This window comes from Brachyistius frenatus, unplaced genomic scaffold (genome assembly GCF_029030835.1).
Source record: "Brachyistius frenatus isolate BFR_SWC_R1_liver_20210118 unplaced genomic scaffold, ASM2903083v1 Contig_23, whole genome shotgun sequence".
Lineage (NCBI taxonomy): Eukaryota > Metazoa > Chordata > Actinopteri > Embiotocidae > Brachyistius > Brachyistius frenatus.
The window spans coordinates 3,446,188-3,468,615 of NW_027210622.1; the positions used below are offsets into that span (position 1 = coordinate 3,446,188).

General features: G+C 39.5%; 1 protein-coding gene across 1 annotated transcript; it reads left to right on the forward strand.

Annotated features, from left to right (window-relative positions):
- Window positions 1–1,432: 1,432 nt before the first annotated feature.
- On the forward strand, window positions 1,433–17,203 carry stim2a (tromal interaction molecule 2a). The gene is made up of 12 exons (XM_069697428.1): window positions 1,433–2,151; window positions 4,735–4,883; window positions 6,018–6,129; window positions 6,294–6,405; window positions 6,517–6,632; window positions 7,965–8,142; window positions 8,232–8,409; window positions 8,568–8,729; window positions 10,880–10,980; window positions 11,783–12,036; window positions 13,091–13,283; window positions 13,424–17,203. Exons 1-12 carry the CDS (start codon window positions 2,031–2,033, stop codon window positions 14,931–14,933), a joined length of 3,186 nt encoding a protein of 1,061 aa, XP_069553529.1. The 5' UTR covers window positions 1,433–2,030; the 3' UTR covers window positions 14,934–17,203.
- Window positions 17,204–22,428: the final 5,225 nt, after the last annotated feature.

Consider the following 22,428-nt stretch of genomic DNA (forward strand, 5'->3'; position numbering starts at 1 on the left):
TTGCAGTCTCTTACAACTTGATGTGTATACATTTTCTGTAGCATACAGTAATATGCAATCATATTGATAATGAGCATTTCGTTAGGAAATGTTATTGTGAAGGCCACATTTTCCACGAATCCAGCCACTTCAAGTTTTCCTGCTTGATACGGTTTCCTCCGGCGCACATAGTTTGTTTTGGTGAGGAGATGAGAGGAGGAGTACGCTGCCAATTGTAAATGGAGTTATTTGTGTTAATAAAGCGAGTTTTGTTTGAAAAGACTTACTTTATGCCATTAATACTTTCAGCACAGCTTCTGCTGATGACATTTTTTTGCAGAACAAGCACGGGAATTATAAAAAATTGCAAGCTCCCGCAAATATTGCGCAGCTTGCTTGAAACATGTCTTCATTCTTAACTTTGCCTCGCTTTGATGTGTTGGTTGTGGTGGCTGCTTCTTTTACATGTTTCAGGACTTTTTTAAGCAACTTCTTAACATATAAATTTTTTTTTTTTTTTTTTTCTGCTAATGCATCCTTCCCCTTTTTCTTTCTCATAATCTCAAAGCAGAAGTAGTCAAGTAAAACACAATTTGACTGTATACTGACACGGATCCTACCGAGGCGTTCTTGGACACTTGCCACTTGGGCATGCTCCACAGGGTAGAGGTCAAATCTGCCTCCCTATTTTTAAACTGGAAGCCGGATTGCTGGAAGGAAACATGACACTTTGTTACTGTTAAAGTTTGTGTTTGCGTGCGTGCATGCGTAGCTGTGTGGTCTGCTTGCGCCCGTCACTCTCTTGAGGTTTCTATCAACAATGAACAAGATAGACTGTGTGTGTCTGCGTGTTTATGTACCAGAAATGGCAAGCCACAATGTAGACATCATTAGAAACCCAATGAACAGGTGTACAACCTTTGCTAAGCCCTTTTACACAGCTCAAAGAACTGTGAACAAGTATACAAATGTCAGCCCCAGACAGTCAGGCGATTATATGACATTGGACATGCTATTCCTGGCATGATAGTATTGATCTCAGGCAATACTTCCCATTGTGAGGTCTAAGGGGCTTTAATTGATCCGCTATCCGAGCCAGCATCAGTAAGAGACTGAAGGCAGTTCTGATAGTCAATGATCTTGTAGGAATGACTGTTTAATGGGCTCCCTCATCAATGTTGTGGATCGGTTGCTCGGACCTGAAACAAATGGAAAACTAACACAAAAAACAAAACGTGCATACCAAAGTTAGAGGATTAATACAGAAGAAAACTATAACTTTTGACCTCCATGCATATAGCCTACTTATGTAGGGAATTAGGTTAAGGAAACATAATAATGGGGCCCTGTTGCTAGAGAGAGAGAGAGAGAGAGACGGGGGATGGAGGGAGGGGGGGGAGTCAGTTCCACGTAAAACTTCTCTTGGGAAAAGGGTGGCTGAAGAGAGAACTAATAGTTCCACTGAAGTGCGACTGGCTGGCTTACATATATATTATATGTCATATAAAACATATATGTCTGTTATATAAAACAGACAAGCATGAGCAGGACTCTGCAGGCCTACTGCCTTCATGCAGCATCGTTTTCAAGCGTGTGGTTATAACACTGGATTTTACTGGCGCAGATCAATCTGAGGTTCATTTATTTTGAAGACCTTGTCTGGATTTATTATGTTTCATTTTCCGGAATAACATTACCCATTTTTGGATCATTTTGACGCACAAGCTTGTGTTTGGATGACTCTGCAAATTTTGACTGCAAACCTTTTCACGTGTTTAGAAAGTCGTTTGTTTTTCTTTCTTTCTTTCTTTTTGGCGCAATTATACTTTTCAAAGCGCACACTTGTCCCACTTGCCTGATTTCTCAAGTGAACATCAGTATCACATCTCGCTGCTGCCTGTACCCGTTATAGCAACACAGATCGCTTAACACTTTTCGCAGACTGTCACTGCGGTGCCTCCAAAACGAGGGGCTGGTTCTTCATTTGTTCTTTCTCCATCTGTTTTGAGGAGTTTCTCCACTCCGGACGACAATATTATCAACGGTCTGAAATGCTTCCTCCGTCTCCTCTGTTCCTCGTTTTCCCTGCTGCGCTCTTCTTGGCTGCACAAGGCGCTGGGGACCTCCAGGGCTTTACCTTTCCGGGTGGGAGCGCCGGTTTCGACGCGGCAGGTATGTAGTCAAAAGAAGAAACTAGGAAAGCTTGGTCAAGTCTTTGCGTTGTTATCAAATCTGCCCTGTCATCGCAAGTAATGCGCACAGGGCAGTCAACCATGCGTCAGTTTAAAACTTGCCCTCTACTAACTTTTCATCAATCACCCGTTTTTTGTTTTTTTTCGCGTGACAAAATTATCTCGTTTTTAAACCCATTTTGTCTCTTTCTGATATTATTATAACCTCTAACCTGTATAATTCAGTTTTGGGGTAGGCTATTTGTAAATCTTCCACAAGAAGATCAAAAATACATTAGGAGACTTGAACCTTTACTTTTACATGACATTTTTATGATATGCAGATTTGGTTTATTGTCCTTACTAACGTTTTAATCCAACTGCTGCTATTTTTGTGGGAAGGGTTAAACTCAGGTCATCAATGGAGGTCCCGCAGGGACAACAATACCATTTACGTCCACATTCACGCACGAACACACACACACACACACAACCGTGTTTCACGTCACTTTAGAGGACATTACATTGACGTACATTCATTCACTGGAGACTTACCCCAACTATAACAGCTACTTGTCTAAACGTAAAGCAAGCCCTCACCCTAAAATGTTGTGGCTTACATGGTAGAGATTTGCCTAATAGGGGGTGTGTCAACATATGCGACTGTGTAAACACATTTATTTCCTCACATGAGTAATAGGCTATAGGCACACACACACACACACACACACACACACACACACACACACACACACACACACACACACACACACACACACACTGAATAGTGGTGTATGCAAAGACACACATACACATGCGTGTATGTGTGTCTTTGCATACACCACAGAAATGTAATAGCCTGTCCAGCTGAGCGGTAGCCTCATTCTTGAGAAATGTAACTTTCATCAACAACCAAGGGATCAGTGTCATTGCTCTGTGCATTGATATGCTGTACAACCAGCTGGGAGAGCAAGAGGAAAAAACATTAAATTAATTATTCCTGATAATTATCTTAAAAAGAACATGTGTAACAATGCATGGGCCCACATCAAACACAGAAACAAACAATCATTAAAAGTCATGTAAACCCCTGTGGTTCGTCTCCGTTATTATTTCTACATGTAGAAACATTTGCCAATAACACCCAGTTATTGTTACAGGGCGATTTTCTCCCCAAAAATATATTACTTCAGACATTTATGTCAATATTTTTCTGGGATTATTGGCACAATGCTGTAAAAAATTTTTTTAAAAAGCCTCTCTTCCCAGAAGTCTCTTTTTCCCATAGCTTAATTCTTCCTTCCAATGTGGGCGGAGAGCGGCTAGTGTTACTGGATCTGGCTGACAGTGGGTTTAACTAGCAGACCTTTGACCCTCAGTCCAAGGCCCCTTGGAGCACAAAAATGGACTCTGACTCAGTGGACCAACAGTTAACGAAAAGCTATCCGTCATCCTCCCATGCAGCAGTGTTCCCGTCATACACTCAAGCCAGGCACACACTGTACGACGTAAAGCCTCATTACAACAGTTGATTTGGCCATGATGAGTGCAGAGTCCTCATTGCCATGTGACCAAGTACATTCTGACACATGTTCTTATAGATCGCTGGAGTTAAGCTCTTACAGAGAAAGTTTCCTGATGGCAGTCTGGACTACTCTTGGTTGGACATCTAGGGGAAACAGTGTGTTTGACTACCAGTGTTTGTCACTGGCAATATGGGTCGCTGTAAAAGTTTGTTGTGTGTATTGGGAGCCTGGTTTTTAGTATCCATGTTGTATGGTCACTAATACAAACAAACTGTCTTGGTTCAGTGACACCTACCTACTTGCATTAACTATTCATATAAATCATATGAGCATCCCATGAGAGCTCTGGTACAGACTGACTGGATGTTGGGTTCTGAAATGATGCACATATCTAAAAAAAAAAAAAAAAAAAAGGTCCTAGCTATAAACTTTCCTTGACAATGGTGTGGGGATGTTTTGATTGATTGATGGAATGAAAGCATATTGCAGATACTGCACAACAACAGTTTAGTCTCGATCTTGGAAACAGCCACTGAAAAAGCAATCTCACCTAAAAGTCCATTTAATAAATAGATAGACTTTCAGGTTAGATTGTTTAATGTCAACAAATGGGTTGAACTGATTATTCAGTGTGTTTATTGTCCATACCATGTTAGTCTCATTCATGTGAATGGAAATGTTACATTTTAATCTCCAGAATCAAATTGATTACACAGAGATTTGATATTAATGAATATCAAGCACTTAGAAATGGGACATCCTGGAAAATACATTTTGATAAACATGCAATTGATAATTGGTGGCTCAAATGCTCATTCATTGAGAAATTGTGGTGATTGATCTATATAGACAAGAACAATTATAAACAACGTACACCCCACATTGCTCTTGTGTATATATATAAATATGTATGGATCTAATTTAAAAGGAGCTTGGAATGTACAAAAGAAAGTGTTTAATCTATAGATCTCTTGAATTAGTTGGTTAAACTGGATTAATGAATAAAAGGAATTCATTCTGTGAATACCTTGTGTGAAATAATGACTGATATGTTATAGCTTTCCCCACCCATGTTGACCCCTGCATGGTGGTGTCTCCACCATGTATGAGCGAAGCTGATCGATACAGCCTGGAGGCTCTGCGAAGCATCCATCAGATGATGGACGATGACCAAGATGGTGGGATTGAGGTGGAGGAGAGCGTGGAGGTAAGAGTTTGACTCTAAAATACTTAATTACATTTTCTTAGTTGTTGTAAATCATTGTGCATGTATGTTCTGGCATGTTAAAGACACACAGTGTAAAGCAGTGCAACAACAGGTGTCCTGGCTGGTGGAAGAGTCAAATGCTCCTTCAAGGATAGCAACAGTATAACGTTGCTTTTGGCTCAGTGACAAAATTTGATTGCACTAATAGAATACCGTGCCACTGGTGACCTTCTGAGTCATACTTACTCTTCTTAACGTATTCTTCAGCCAGTTTGTTGTAGTTGCCACAAACAACATGAAAAAATACACTGACCTCAGTGATAATACACTGCTATCCTGCAAAAACAAAGGAGAAAAAAAAACCCGTAATGAATGTCATTTATTTAATTTTAAATATTACTATTATGCCGTAAAAAGTTTTTTATACATTCATCAATCAAGCGTATTTTTTCTCAAGGGAAAAATTAATTTAACATTTAGCCTAAAGCAAAATAATAATATATTTGCCATGCAAAAAAGTGATCAGTCTGAAAGGGCAGTCATTGCTGAATGTGTTTCTGTGCATGTGCGTAACAACATATTTACCTCATATTTGTACCGCACTTTTTGTATTCGTCTTAGCATTTCCGGGTAAATATCCTGTAAAGTATTTAGCATTTTGCCCAGAGAGTCTGTGAGCCTCTAGTCGGATGTGACATTTGTAGTAAACCCAGTATTCTAAAATGCCTTTGCCCTCCAGAATGCAGTTCAGGGACACAGTATCCAGGGGCTCGGGTTGCCGTTGCCATAGAGATGTCAGGGGAAGGGTCTGGGCTCATCAAAGTCCCAAAATTCCACCAGCCATCATATGAAACCTCCGTTTACAGCCAAGAACACATTCCAAGACAGCACTTACACACACATGCGATCACTGAAATTTGTAATACATAAATGTAGTTTCATTACATCCACTCCTTAGTCCTGGATTGAAATCTAAGTACATGACACACTGCAACACTCACCTAATTTATTTTGGATAGAGATAATGTTCAGGTTATGTCATCTGCTTGTGACCCCTACCCTCGAACTTTATAGTTGTATCTGAAAAAGTATTGATTTTCACTCCCTTTGTTCTTGTATTCTCTGTTGTCACAGTTCATTATTGAAGACATGAAGCAACAGCAGACCAACAAACACAACAACCTGCACAGAGAAGACCAGCACATCACAGTTGAGGAGCTCTGGAGGAGCTGGAAGTTGTCTGAAGGTGTGCGTGTGTGTGTGTGTGTGTGTGTGTGTGTGTGTGTGTGTGTGTGTGTGTGTGTGTGTGTGTGTGTGTGTGTGTGTGTGTGTGTGTATGATAAGGAAAGTGTCTGTTTGTGTCCAAAGATATTAAGTCCTAGTTTATGTAACTTTTTGTATAATTTTCAGTACATAATTGGACCCAGGATCACGTGCTCCGCTGGTTGAAGGAGTTTGTTGAGTTGCCACAGTATGAGAGGAACTTTAAGGACTTCAGAGTCAATGGAAACACACTCCCCAGGTGAGATCAACCAATAAGGATGTCTGAGCAGTTTGCTGTAAAAAACAAGTTATTTGTTGTTATGTGCAGCATCCACACTGAAGCTGTACTGCCTGCGACATCTGTTTGCAGGATTGCAGCTAATGAGCCTTCATTCCTGAGTGGCCATCTGAGAGTTCAGGACCAGAGAGATAAACAGAAGCTTAATATTAAAGCTCTGGATGTAGTTCTATTTGGACCACCTACACGTGAGAACATGTTCTCACATCCCTATTTTTTTTTTTTCATGTTTCTTTTATATAGAAACTGTTTTTGTTTTTCTGATTTTCAACTTGAAATGGAAAAATTCACCACTTTTTATGTGGAAGTCCACCCAGTGTTGATGTTAAATGTAGTTCATTTGAAGTCATTTACCGAGAAAGCTGAGTATCCTGCTAGCAGTTTTCCTGCCTTGCTGATAATGCCTTCATTTACCAGGATGTATTGCAAACCAAATTTTTTATATTTGACCCTCCAATCCTTTGGTTCCCATTGCAAATTATTTCCCCTCGTAACACCCACTCAACAAAGAAAAAACCAATAAGCAGACAATCGATATGGTTTCCAGAGAGCAAATGATGGTTATTCATCAGGAGGTGACTGGCACTGATCAGATACTGTAACATTTTTATCTATTGTAAACACAACCAACACAATATGGTGAGTAAACTGCTTGTCCAACACTGCTGTGTATCAAACCCCTCACCCACTTTGTTGTCCAAAATAAAGCATTTGGTGACAAAAATTCACACTCACTGGTCATCTGCCCTCTCTGCCCTGCTGGTTTTAGTTATCGTTTCTGGTTTATTGTCTTTATTCTGAAGGATGTCTCCAGCAGATTTCTGTCCGAGTTGGGGGTGAAACCTTTGTGCATAGCAAAGCTCTCTTGGTCGGTTTCAGCGACAGCATCCAGCAAAAACTACCAATGACGTTCATTGCAGCAGAATGATTCAGTTTCTGTTGGCATTTAAGGGCAAATTGTTTGAGAAAAGGAGCCACCAGTTCATGTTTAATCTCAGCAACTCAGTTTCTGGATGGTCCCTGGCAGCCATATCTTATTGCATGCAGCTGCAGTTTCGGGCTCAATCTGCGGCATTTCTTTGTCCAAGTCTTAGATACGACTAAGGATCAGAGTCAGCCAAAACTCTATAAAATACATCCTCATCCATAACATCCTTTGCGTTCATATTTTGGGATACCATATTTGCTGTTGGAAACGTAGCTCAATTAGCCAGTCGTTGTTCAGGTCACCAACTACGTCAGTCGCATGCTTAAATTGACTATATTTACCATTTACACTGATTGGACATACACATTAAAAGTGGCAGATATTTATTTTTGTGTATATACCTTCCAAATCTCCATTATTTTTCAAGAAAGCTCCAGTAATTTCCCTAACGCTTTAATCTAAAAATCCACATTAAAGGACTGATTAGTGAGCCAAATTTGTTTATATTAATGGTATGTGACTTTTAGCTTACTCTGTGTTTATACATAAATACATGCACTATCAATGATCATGACCTTCCACTCTATTGTAGGCCCCCCTCATAACTACATGAAGGACCTGCTCCTAATTGTGTCAGTGGTGATGGGAGTTGGAGGCTGCTGGTTTGCCCAGGCCCAGAACAAAGCGAGCAAAGTCCACATAACCAAGATGATGAAAGATTTAGAAAGTCTGCAGAGGGCTGAACAGAGCCTCATAGACCTACAGGAACGGTAAGTAGCCAGTAGTTTTTCTTAGTCAGTCCCTCACTCCTATACTTTGCTATGTGTGATTGAACTAAAATCCTTTGTTATTTACTCAGACTGGAACGAGCCCAGGAAGAAAAGCGTAATGTGGCGGAAGAGAAACAAAACCTGGAGGAGAAGATGAGAGATGAGATTATGGGAGCACAGGAGGAGGCTTACCGTTTGCACGAGCTAAGGCAGGGAGCTGTCAGCGAGCTCAGCCGCCTGCGATATGCAGAGGAGGAGCTGGAACAGGTAGACACACTAAAATTGGAAGAAGCAATTTCACAAATGCTGCCCATGAAAATCGTTACCCTTGTTTGGAAAGGTTTAAGGATATTAGGGAAAAGATTTAGGCTGCAGCTATTTTTCTATACACTGGTCCTAACACTTGATTTATGCGACTTCCTCAGGTGCTTGGAGCACTGAAGCAGGCCGAGAAGGACATGCAGGCTAGTTGGACAGCATCAGAGGTTCTTCAGCAGTGGCTGCAGCTGACACATGAGGTAGAGGTTCAGTACTACAATGTTAAAAAACACAGCGCAGAACTACAGCTTGCCACCGCCAAGGAAGAGGTAAATAAAAACAAATGAAAAACACTGATAGTATTTCGAGTGACTGTGCTGAAAAGTTATTTAAAAAAATGTAATCACAGCTTTACAAATGGTGAACCCTGTTTACAACAAAGTTGGGACGCTGTGTAAAATGTAAATAAATACAGAATTTGATGATTTGCCAATCATGTAAGCTCATGTTTAATGGAAAATAGACCAAAGACAACATATCAAATGTTAAAACTGATAAATTGTATTGTTTTATGAAAAATATATGCTCATTTTTAATTTGATGGCAGTGACACATTTAAAAAAAGTTTGCATGTTTACCACTTGGTTGTATCACCTCTTCTTTTAACAACACTAAGGGCCAGAGAAGGTGTCAGTATTTCTGGACCATGTTTATACACTCACCGGCCACTTTATTAGGTACACCTTGCTAGTACTGGGTTGGAGGCCCTTTTGCCTTCAGGACTGCATTAATTCTTCGTGGCATAGATTCAAAAAGGTGCTGCAAATATTCCTCAGAGATTTTGGTCCATATTGACATGATAGCATCACGCAGTTGCTGCAGATTTGTCCGCTGCACATCCATGATGTCCCGTTCCACCACATCCCAAAGGTGCTCTATTGGATTGAGATCTGGTGACTGGAGGCCATTGGAGCACAGCGAACTCGTTGTCATGTTCAAGAAACCAGTTTGAGATGATTTGAGCTTTGTGACATGGCGTGTTATCCTGCTGGACGTGGCCATCAGAAGATGGTAAACTGTGGTCATAAAGGGATGGACATGGTCAGCAACAATACTCAGGTCGGCTCTGGCGTTTAAACAATGATCAATTGGTACTGAGGGGCCCACAGTGTGCCAAGAAAATATCCTCCACACCATTACACCACCACCACCAGCCTGAACCGTTGATACAAGGCAGGATGGATCCATGCTTTCATGTTGTTTACGCCAAATTCTGACCCTACCATCGGAATGTCGCAGCAGAAATCGAGACTCATCAGACCAGGAGACATTTTTCCAATCTTCTATTGTCCAATTGTCCAATCTTTCTATTGTCCAATTGCAGCCTCAGTTTCCTGTTCTTAGCTGACAGGAGTGGCACCCGGTGTGGTCTTCTGTTGCTGGAGCCCATCTGCTTCCAGGTTCCACGTGTTGTGCATTCAGAGATGGTCTTCTGCATACATTGGTTGTAACGAGTGGTTATTTGAGTTACTGTTGCCTTCCTATCATCTCGAACAGTCTGGCCAAATCTCCTCTGACCTCTCGAATCAAGAAGGCATTTTCGCCCAGAGATCTGCTGCTCACTGGATATTTTCTCTTTTTCGGGCCATTAAACCTTAGAGATGGTTGTGCATGAAAATCCCAGTAGATCAGCAGTTTCTAAAATACTCAGACCAGCCTGTCTGGCACCAACAACCATGCCACATTCAAAGTCACTTAAATCCACTTTCTTCCCCATTCTGATGCTCGGTTTGAACTTCAGCAGGTCATCTTGACCATGTCTACATGCCTAAATGCATTGAGTTACTGCCATGTGATTGGCTGATTACATATTTGCTTTAACGAGCAGTTGAACAGGTGGACTTAATAAAGTGGCTGGTGAGTGTATATGGTTTCTTCTTTGCATGGTTAAGTTTTAACATGCATTTGTGGATGCAGTGGCAAACTGTGTTCACAGACAATTGATTTCCGGACTGTCCCTGAGCCCATGCAGTGATTTCCATAACAGATTAATGACTGTTTTTATTGCAGTTCTGCCTGAAGGTCCACAAATCCCAGCCATGTTGCTGTTTGGCATACAGAGAATTATTCAGACTCTGAATCTTTTTATGATATTATGTACCCTACCCACACAGTCTTTCACAGAGTGAGGAACCCCTTCACATCTTCATTGCTGAGAGGCTCTACCTCTTTGGGACGCTCTTTTAATACCCAACCACGTTACTGATCTGTTGCCAATTAACCTCATTAGTTGTGACATGTTCCAGCAGATGTTTTTTTTTAACATTACCCCCAAAAAAATCATTGCATTCTGTTTTTACAAAGTATTTACATTTTACACAGCGTCCCAATTTTTGGGGAAACAGGGTTGTGGCATAAAATTACTACTAATTTCCCTTGACGTTTTTGTCAACTAATTTGCACATATGCTTTCTTTCAGGCAGAGAGGATTAAGAAGAAGAGAAGTTCTGTGCTGGGGACACTCCATGTTGCCCACAGCTCCTCTCTAGACCAGGTTGACCACAAGATTCTGGAGGCAAAGTTAGTAACTCAATTACCTGTGAATGTTTTCACAGGGTGAAAAGAAGTTTTGTCAAGCACTGTACCTAAGTACAATTTTGAAGTATTGAGTATTAATACTTTCTACTCTACCCAGCTTTGGTTACTTTTGAGATGAAGATTTGGCACAATGGATAACATAACAAGCTTTTAAAATGTAACACAACGTTAAAGACTTAAACCAGTGGTTTTCAACTTTGTTGTGTTTCAACACAAACAATGTGTAGTCAGTGTCACATTGCAAATGTCTTTGAGTCCACTGACTAGTGATTTTTCTCTTTAAACTTCACAGGGATTTATTTCAGTAAATGTTCAAATGATCCAATATCTCCCCAAAAATCAAAGGTTTGAGAAAAAGCTTGAACACAGATTTGTGGATCAGAACTTTGTTTTTTTCCCTCTCCCAGTAATCATCCCACGACTGCTCACATATATTTAATGTCCCTAGATATAAATCTGGATAGAAAGTATTTTAAAATAGCTACGACTACAGCAGCTACAACTGTAGCATGCTGCTTATACAGTGATACTTAAATATTATAAACATAATGGTGTAATATGTAATACTTTATTAGAGGGACAAAACCAATACTTTTACTTTAACTGCATTTTGCTGCTAATATTTCAGCACTTTTACTGGAGTAAGATTTTTCATGCAGCACTTTTACTAGTAATGGCTAAATTGCTGTATTTGTACTTATACTTAAGTAAAAGTAAAATCTGAAAACTTTCTTCAATATATACATGTACCATTTTATCGCAAAGGTCTTTGTATCTCTCAAAGGAATGCCTTGTCTGAAGTCACTGCCTGCCTGCGGGAGCGCCTTCATCGCTGGCAGCAGATTGAGCTCCTCTGTGGTTTCCCCATCATCAGGAATCCTGGCCTGGCAAACCTCACTGCTCAACTCTATTCAGAATCAATTACCCTTGGGTTGCCTCGAGTGCTTCAGACATCTTGTTCATATCACAGCTCCATCCATGGATCTATAGAGGACCTCTTAGATGAGTCTGCTTCTCCAAACCTCCCACAGATGCCAGGTAGGAAACAGGAATGATGGGTTTTTGAGACTTCAGTTGGATCATCATTAGAAAGTTTTCAATTAGTTTGAGAATTGCTGATGGAAGCTGCGGCACTTGATTAGTATAATTTTTATATTGATTGACCCCTTGTGATCCGTATGGAAACAACTTCCATTGTTCTCCACTTAACCCAGGATTTCTTCTTATTTTGTTAGATGTATGTGTGTACTTTAAAATGCTGGGGATATCCAAAGCATGTGTGGTATCAGTCAATACAAAGCTGTAGATTCAGTGTGACTATTTGTGGTATATGCAGCTAAAAATCCTCTCGGCATCAGATAAAACCTCAATGTTATTTTTTAAGGTCTTACATATTCTTAACATTGCAATAAACTAAGCAGAAATGACTCTTTTGGTATTCAAAAAAAATGATCCATTTGTAACATCAAATATATGACAAAGTATATGCAACTATACACTGTCAAACAACCTTCTCCAGTATTAGTAGGACATAGTCGTACCAGATTTTTAAAACTCGTAAACTTAATGGTAAAAATATTATATTCCAATGGACTCACTGCAATCACAGAATTTACTTGCAAAGGCAAAATATACCTGCACTATTTCACACAGAGCTCTACTTCAGTAAACTAGAGAAGCAATTAAGTTAAAAAAAAAAAAGAAAAAAGTGTGATGTTTTCATGAACTGCTGGCAGGCTCAGAGAGCTCATTTTTTTTGCATTTGTAAGTTAGGAGTACAGAGACATTAAAGATATAAAAGAAAGTACCTGTAACGCTGTTGTGGCTTAATAGCATTAGCATATCCATGCTCAGCTCACCAGATATTGATATTGTGGTTTACTAACAAGCCCTGCATGTTCCTACATTTCAAAGCTCCTACTACCACATAATTGGTGAAGATTCACAGACCAATTTTGCTGTGACACTTTCTGATCTTGCCGGACTTTAAGCGCTGAAAAGCAATGGTACATATTAATTGCTGCCATTACACCAGTCCGTTCAGATAGATTGATCAGTTTTGCTGGTTTGTTAAACTTTGGCTTCTCCCCAGTTCCAGGTCCACCTCATAAGCACTCTCCTCGAACTCGGGCATCCACCAGATGTAGGTCACGCCGTCCTGGCGTCATCACTCAGCCGCCAGCTGCCATAATCTCACCGGACCCTGACCTTCTCATCCCCATTCGAGCCACTTACCCATGCTATGATGAAGAAGAGAGGATCTTTCTGAAAACTCTAAAAAAACAGTAATTGTCCCTGCCCACAACTTTTAGAGGCCACTTAGAGTTTGCACACTACTCCTTTTAAAAAACTTTCAGCAACACTAATGATTTTCTTCTTGTCTCCTCCTTCTCTTATTGCTTCCTTTTATTTCTCTCACTAATAGAGATTCCCAAGAGAAGTTCTCAGATTCAGACTATATGACTCCCCCACCTCTTAGCAAGATGTTCCCTAGTCCCACTGTTGAAGCTTCCTCTCGAAAGCTCTATCATGATGAAACTGAGCTGCTTGCTGACAGCTCAATTACAAAACCCTTGAGTAAAGAAGTAGAAGTTGTTGTTGAATCACCAGTTCGCAAAATTTCTGTGGAAGAGCTCGAGGCTTCTGTGGATATTGCCTGCAGGAAGATTGCAAAAGACAAATCCTTTGATACTTCTTTGGAAACCTCTTTTTTGAAGATGTCTACAGAAGAGTCTTTCATTGACGCTACATCAAGGAAGATATCCCGAGACAGGAGTGAAGGTCCCATGGATGTTGCTCTTAGAAAGGGGATTTCAAATGAATTAGATGCAGAGTTTTCACCAAGGAATGTAGAGAAAGATACAGTAGAAGATTTGATGGATATTTCCTCAAGGAATATATACAGAGAAAGAAGTGATTTACCACTGGATGTGAGGAAGATTTTTTGGAATGAAATCGAAGCATCAAGAGATGTGGCACCAAGGAAGATATCACGAGACATGATGGTGGCTTCAATAGACAGTGCCTCCAGAATAATGACACGAGATGATGTTGAGCATCCATTTGACTTTCGAAGAATCACAAGAGATTCAGTGGGAATGTCCCAAGACTCCGGTTCAAGAAAGCTTCTATGGAATAAAGGAGAATCCCAGCTTGATTCCTCTTTGAGGGCATTAGCAAAGGACAAAATGGTTGAGACTGCGAGAACACCACCAAGAAAGATGTCCAGAGATGAGCTGGAGTATTGCACAGATACTGGCTCCATTAAAATGCTACCCAGAGAGAAATTTGAAGCACTTATGGATTCCTCTTCCTCGCCTGAGAGGCAAGAGTTTGGTTTGGAGTCATCAACAAGTAGAAGGATACTGAGAAATGAACTTGAGATGTCTGCTGGTTCCCTCAGGAGGAGAATACCAAGAATGCCAAGAGATGACATGGACAGCTCCATAGACACTCCCACAGGAAAAATCTCCTGGGATAGAGTTGATGCTCCAATGGAAATACCAACACAAGCAATGCTGAGGGAAGAGTTGGCAGCATCTAAAGCATCTCCAGGTCGAATTGGGCAGCCTGACCTTATGTTAACCTCACAGGTGCCATGGAAGTCCTCATCAGATCTTTTCACCGTCGGGCCGTTAAGTCAGCTTGTCTATGATGGAATACTTGAAAAGTCATGCAGCTCCACGGCTGCAACTCCAACCAACCTCTCAGCCTCAACACCTAACCTGCCTCAGAGCAGGCTGCCACCAGAGGTGGAGCCACCACTGCCACCACCAAGGGTTGTCCACCCATCTCCTGCATCACCTGCTGATACTAGAGATGCAAAGAACAAGGAGAAGGAGAAGGGCAAGAAATCCAGAAAGCTCAAAAATCTTTTTAAAAAGAAAAATGATTCATCTCCAGAGAAGCTTCAAAGTGGTCTTCAGAAACTTTGACAGTCACCTGTGAATATATATATATTTTTGTTTTATTATATTATTGAACCAGAAAGTTGGAGCTTTAAAAACTTTTTGACAATATCTGGTAGTGAAAAGTTTTAGAAAGCATAATCTTTCTTAAAACGGTACATTTTCAAAGCCAAAATTAAGATAGAGCAGGATAATAATAAATTGAAGGTTCCATTCTCCTAATTTATTGCTGAAGGTACTGACTGAATCATGATACATGTACAGTATATCCAATGTTACAGATCAAAATAATTTGTTTGATAAGTCGTACATAGCTTTTTTTTTTTAAAACAGATTTTACTTTCTGTTATTAAGTCTTATAGACAGATGCTTGATACCATATATAATTCGAGATGCTGTTTTTTTATGCTTTGCCTATGGTTGAAGGATTAAACAAAGTTTTACCAGACGCTGCTCTTCTGTATAGCAGAGACCGTGCTTGAATTCAGTTAAACGAAGCGCTAACCTTAAAGAAAGACATTTATGGCAGTACAAAATAAATGCATTCTATTCAAAGAGGAATTTAGTGATGTCCCAATCACAGTATTTCCCGCTGATCCAAATCCATGATTTTACAACCGAATTGTATTCCACCCATCAGTCCAATAAAGTACACCATGTCAGAAGTACACAAAAGTATGATCAGGATTTGAAGAAAGAGGTCATGTGATGAAGGTCACGTGACGGAGGTCATTTGACAAAAGTGCCAAACTTCGGTAAAGAGGAAGGTTGGCTGTAATGTCTTAAACCCTGACACTTTCACCCAGGATTCAAATCAAATTAAAACAGACTCATTGACATCTTTTCCCAATCAAGTAGTTTTTGAATCATAAAGCTAATTTTGTGGTTTTGTTTTCCTAAACATAAGCAAATGTTTTTCCATGCTCAAGGCGGGGCAAAATGTAACACTGCCACAGTATGCTGTAGTGGAGTGACAGATGTATTACATGGTTTAGCGTGACACAGGGTTGGATATCAAGTATAAAACTGGTCTGAGACTTTCAGTCATTTTTCCATACTGCACAGTACACAAAACAATACTAGTAAAACATTTTAAAGGCCCTGAAATGTCAAGTTCTTCATGCACTGTTGAGGATTTAACATCAGAATCTGACTGGAGTTGTGGGGCTGATCATTTAACTGCAACCACATGAAGCTGATTAGATATATTTTCAGGTTTTGACCAGCAGACTTGATTATTCTTAAACTTTTACTTTGTATATGATTGTCTTATTTGGCCTGACGATTATTTGTTACTCAGGATTTCTGTGACATCTGAACAGGTCTGCAAACATATCCTGCTGTAAAAAACAATGTATTTTGTAACAAAGAAAATCATTTTAATGGTTTCCTATTATATTTTGTACAGATTAGGTGTTTTGTGTATTTGTGGAAAATAGTTTTGTTGTAGGGACAGTAAAAAGGTTCCGGGTTCAATCCCGAGCCAGGGGCCTTTCTCTGTGGAGTTTGCATGTTCTCCCTGTGCCTGCGTGGGTTTTTCCGGGTACTCCGGCTTCCTCCCACCGTCCAAAGACATGCATGGCACGTTAATTGGTGATTCTACAAATTGCCCGTAGGTGTGAATGAGAGTGTGAATGGTCTTTGATTCTGTCTGTCTCTATGTGTTGGCCCTCTGATAGACTGGCGACCTGTCCAAGGTGTACCCTGCCTTCGCCCAAAGTGAGCTGGGATAGGCTCCAGCCCCCCCTTGATCCTGTACAGGTTAAAGCGGGTATAGATAATGGATGGATGGTTTTGTTGGAGTGGAAAGCTTTGGACAGGGCTTAGACGGCCTCTTTATTTATTTATTTTTTATCTCCAGAGTGATTAAAAGTTTAAATGCTGTTTTCAGTCAACATCAGCACTTTTATGGGTTTCATAATTTAAATCTGTGGCTGTTTATGGTGTGAACTTCACTTGCCGGTAACTTGGTCACAACACTGTGGTCATTTGTTTTGGGGCATTTTTGACAACTAGTGTACCAGTAAAAAAAGAGTCAACTAAAAAGTTTTGACACGCACCAGACCGAACATAGTTGGTCCTATTGATTGGTTTATTTATTTATGAACAGTTTGATTGCTAAAATGGCAAATGAGAGAATCTTATAACTTTGTTTCTTTTTTTAAAATAAGTGGATTTTGAATGCACTTATCAGATTTTTTTAAAGATATTGGTATACGTATTTATGTTTTGTTTATTGTTTACGGGTATTTGGTCAGTACCTGTGGTTTTGAATTTAAATAATTCAGAAATTAAATTCTCACGTAGTAATTATAATTGGGTTGTTTAAAAAAAAAAATTCATTTATTTATTTAATTATACCATTTGCTTCTTTATTTATTGTGTCCATATTGTATAAATAGAATGTTTTAACTTGTCTTAGAAAAAGAAAACTGATGAATTGTAGTATGGAAAGAAGATTTAATAGGCTGTAATTCGATCATTGATTAGCAGCTGCTGATAAAACATATTAACAATGGTACAATTAGAACATTTTGTTTGTGTGTGACAATAAAAACCTAAATATAACAGTATGTTGATTCTTCCATTTGTGAAAGAAACTGTGAACTTTAAACTTGCAGCTTGGAGGGGAACACTGCGAATTTCAAACATTAATGTCTTTATATTGGTCTTTACATTGTAAATTCAATGAACACAATGGGTATGGAGAAAGAAAAAAGTGTGGGTGGTTTCAAGTTTTTCATTTGGTTCCACAAAATGGTTTAATTACATGTGTGTATAGCTACAACCAGCAGATGGCTGTGCAATTTTGGCTTATCAGAATGGAGAGAGGTGTCTCATATTCATAATATAAACTTCCAGCAGCCAGACTGAATTTAGGAATAAATTAACACAATGTAATGTTATTTAAACAGTTGGGGAAAGATTGGGCTTAACTCTCCTGTGGTGGAAATTATTGGTTTATTACATGTCATCTCCACTAGAGGGAAGAAGTGTTTCAAAATGAGCCATGTGGCTTGTGAGTGATGTTCAGAGAGGAAATCTTCTCCCACTTTTGATTTCACCCAGCAAAACTTCTCAGTCTCACACGATCTGAATGATAAATAATTTGAGCTCTCATCCATGACGACAAATAAAGGCATTGCTTACACAAATAATTCTCCAGATGGATTCAAAGGAACCTTCTGTATATGGCCTCACTGACACGAAAACCACCTCAGCAGACATGCACCCTGGCACAAATAGTAAACAGAGGGGATTATGTCAATTATAGCTTTTGAACACTCATAAATATGATGATTAATAGTAAATGGGAATAACTACAGTCTGATTTGAGGTGGCTGCAGCGCTGCAATGTAGATTTTGTTTCTACTGATGACCTGTCACCACACAGACGTCATGCACCAAAATCTTCAGCAGGCCGCTGATCTAAAGCTTCACTCTGCCTGCATGTTGAGCTCTGCAGTTTGTCAGTGTGGGTTTCCTGTGTAGCTGTCACACGGACATGGTTGAGGTTAACTTCATTGTGCACTTCATTGTTCACTCTGTTACTGGTTTGGAACTTTAAAAAGCACTGACAGATTAAAGAAAGATTAAAGGACAATAACAGCAAAAGTGAATCTATAGACACTGTGGTTCATACAGTACAACGATAAATAACAGGCAAATTTATCTGATGGCTGCGGTCAAATGTGATCAGCAGTGAGCAATGGCTCACTGTACAGTGCTGGCTGAGAGAAAAAGCTTAATCTATTAATCATCAATAAAGTTTTTTCTCCAGACATGTGGGTCTTTCTGACACTATTTTTTAAGAATAGAACTGCTTTCATTTTTGATATAAATGCACCAAAGAGCCAGTTGCTCTGTGTCAGAGAAATATATATGACAGGGTATAAAATTCATAAATTAAGTATCATAAATCATCCACTGTCAGCTGGTTTAGCAGGATGACAACTTAAGTTGAGGATTTTATTATGAGTCTTTTCTTGATTTCAACGACTGTTCGTCCTCCTGTCTTCTAGTGTGTTTGTCTTTCTCGGGAGAAAATCCAACGTGGTGAAGGAGGGAGCGCGAGTGAGAACGAGTGGAGACGATGATAACATGGTGTTTGGGTGTGCAGTCTCGATGTTGGACAAGATTTTGTCTTCCTGAGGTGAAGAGTTTGAAAATCAAGAGGATGCTGAAGATCCTCTTGAGTTTCTACTTAGCGACTTTTGTACCTATTTCTCTTTGTACCCAAATTTGGGTAGCTACGAGCTTTTAGGGCTTCATTAAATTGTTTATTCTTTTAGATACACCACAGGTCGTAAGATTTAGAGGATTCATTGGTCAGAAAGTGGAAACGAGGAAGAGGGTTAAGAATCTTTGCAACATCTATGGGTTGGTCCCATACACCACGGTTTAGTTTTAGAACAAGATGAGGCTGGTTCACATGAGAGCAGTTTCTGTACCACACTACATATACTCCAGTGTCTTTTTTACAGTCACAGTAGAGAGTGATGTTGTCTCCCGGTCGGACTGTCACCTCCAACTCTGATCCAGAAACAACTCCTGGAATACAACCACAAAGCAGGTGGAAATGTTGATATGGCTGCTGCCCAAAAACACTGATAATGTAGTATTTATTGTCCAAATAGAATCAATAGAAAACTTTACTCCTCACAGGTGTTTCTGAAACTTACCCACAAAAACAATCAGAAAAATCCACAGCCCATTCATGCGTGACGATGACCTGGTGTAGAAATACGTTGAAACCGGTACGACTACAGGATGTCATGTCCCGTGCAGGGTTTTCCATTAAAGGAGGTGTAAACTGTGATTGGCTACTTGAATGGAACATTTTCTTCTGTGGTTGTTTTCTTTTGGGGTTATGTCAAGCAGTGATATAGGTTCGCGATCATCATTTGGCGTACATTTAGATTCTAAATATTAAGATTAGACACGCCTTACTTGGTGCAGTTGGGTACTTCCTTATGCCTTCACTACTTTTTTGTACTGTGCAGAACACTATATTGGGTCTGCTCTATTACGGAGAGGTGAAGGTATGAGATAGAAGCATGTTTGTAGTGTAGAGCAGAATCCTTTTCTGAGACTCTACGAAAAGACTTCTCAGACAAACACTCCTCTGTAACAAGGTCCTGTAAAAGTGTTAGAAGTGTCAATTTGTTGACAGCCAGTTGGAGACAGTGAGACTACAAGAAGTGAAAGGAACTTTTCAGAGATGGGAGCAAAAAAATCAGACAAATAAAGGCATTGCTTACACAAATAATTAGTGCCCGAGCACCGATGGTGCGAAGCTCTATTGTTTTTCGTAAAATTTTTATTTTTCTCAGACGTTTTTCTTAGTCGTTCGACGTTCTTATTCTTACGTAAAGTGATTTGCCTTTTTGGAGGATTTATCATATTCAAAAACTCATGAAAGTGGATACACATACAGTGGTGTGAAAAAGTGTTTACCCCCTTCCTGATTTCTTAAAATCCAAACCCACATGGCCCTGTGTGAAAAAGTGGACATGATGCAGTCACACAACAACACCTTCAACACCTTTGCTGCATCGGTGGATCTGCAACATGAGGGGCTGTTTTTGAATGTGAGTTTCCTGTGGGCCAGATCACATAGCTGAGATAACGTGGTTGAGGTAAATGTCATTGTCACTTTGAGTTGTGTAATTTCTTGAAAAAACTGTTGCAAGGAAAGAAACTCTCTTTGTTCTCCTTCTCTAAATATTTATTTTCAGCGTAAACCTGAAACTGAGAAAATAATTGATCAACTTTTCAAATACATCATTGCTTTTAAGACTTAAGTAAAATAATACATATTCTCAAACTGTACCATAATGTTGATTTTGCAGCTGTTTGGCAAGAAAAAGTCAGATGACAAACATAATTAATTAATTTTACACTTTGTTCATTTTTTGAAAACGGATTGCAGAGTAGGTGCTGAAATCCAAACTCTGGGATCTCTTCTTTGGTTTCTGTAATGCCTGAAGGATTTCCAGTGCAGCAAACCAGACATCTTCATCCTAAGATTTGAGATAATTAGATTTTTTTTTTTAAATAATAAAGTTGAGGCGATACGTAATATCATTTACTGTACATGAAGCTGCGAACATGAAAGAATGGCTATGAGAAAACCAACGTTAATAATTACTCAGGTACATTTAGTTGTGCCAGTGAGCTACACTACTGAGTTAATCTGTACAGTATCTTGCTGCTGGAATACCAAATGGACTGAAGCAGCTATGAATATTTTTACAGTTTTGTTTAAAAATTTGAAATATCTTTTATAACATAAATCTATACCTGATCCCCTCTGGAATGACCTCTGGTGTCTGATCTTTTCTCTTCAGCTTTAGTTTCCTTTGCTGCAGACATGAATACAGTATTATTGGGTCATAACACGCAACATCGCACTACACCTTAAGAAACACATTAGGAAATAAAGCTAAAAACTGAAAATAAACAGAATACATTCTACTAATGAAGTGAAGACAGAAGGACTAAGTGGATAAAAATGACATGTAAAGCAAGTACCTGTTTTTTGACCAAAATAATAAGCCAAAACAGAGGAGATGGAACAGGAGAGAAGAGCCGAGGCTGGACACAGACAAAACAGCATCGTCCAACATTGACGACAGTCTGGAGGTGTCTCATGGTGTTGAAGCCCGCTGAAGTCTGAATGAAACACAGTTAGCTCTTTCAGTGAATTATTGTAGCAGGAGTTTCTGTAATTTTGACCTTCCCATTAATATCGATGAGCGGAGGCTAAATAACAGAAACACATCTCATACAATTCAACAGCACCAAGAACAATGCCTCCAAAATATTCAATAACTTAGACTGTATAAGGTACCATACTACAGCAGCACTCTGTACATGTATAAATAATACTGTTTCAACATGTCGTTGTAACTCTAGATCCCATTGGTCTGTTGTATAGCACGAGTGCCTTGTATTGATACCCTAATCCACACTGAAGGTTGTTGCACATCCATGTTTTCAGTTACTGTATGGTATATTATATATGCAATAAGGATTTCATTTTTCTTTGATATATATCATGATGTTGATGTAAATGCATAAATGGGAGCACTTTCTCCGACTGGGAAGTGACTCACTACATATAAGCAGATATTCAAAAGTAGGAGCACATTTTCTTTCCACAGCTTTGGATCTGTTTTTCATGATTAGTTACAGCATAGAATCATATCTTAGACAATAGTAAACGTTTGGGGAAGGCCCGCTCCTATTTCAACTTTGTAATGTTGGTTCAAAAAGTGATATCTGTAAAAAAAAAATGACCCCTCGAACTTAACCAAGCTAAAAGAGAGGCCATAGCACTGAACATTGGAGCCTGGCTTTACTAAAGCATGTGGAAATAGTTTCTGGAAGAGTGAAGGCTGTTGCCTATTCCTTGGATTATAAATGAGAGGCTCAGCAGTCACATATTACTGTAATAGTATTTAACCATATATTCACACACAATTAGAAACCACAACTGATTACTTACCAAATTTGATTC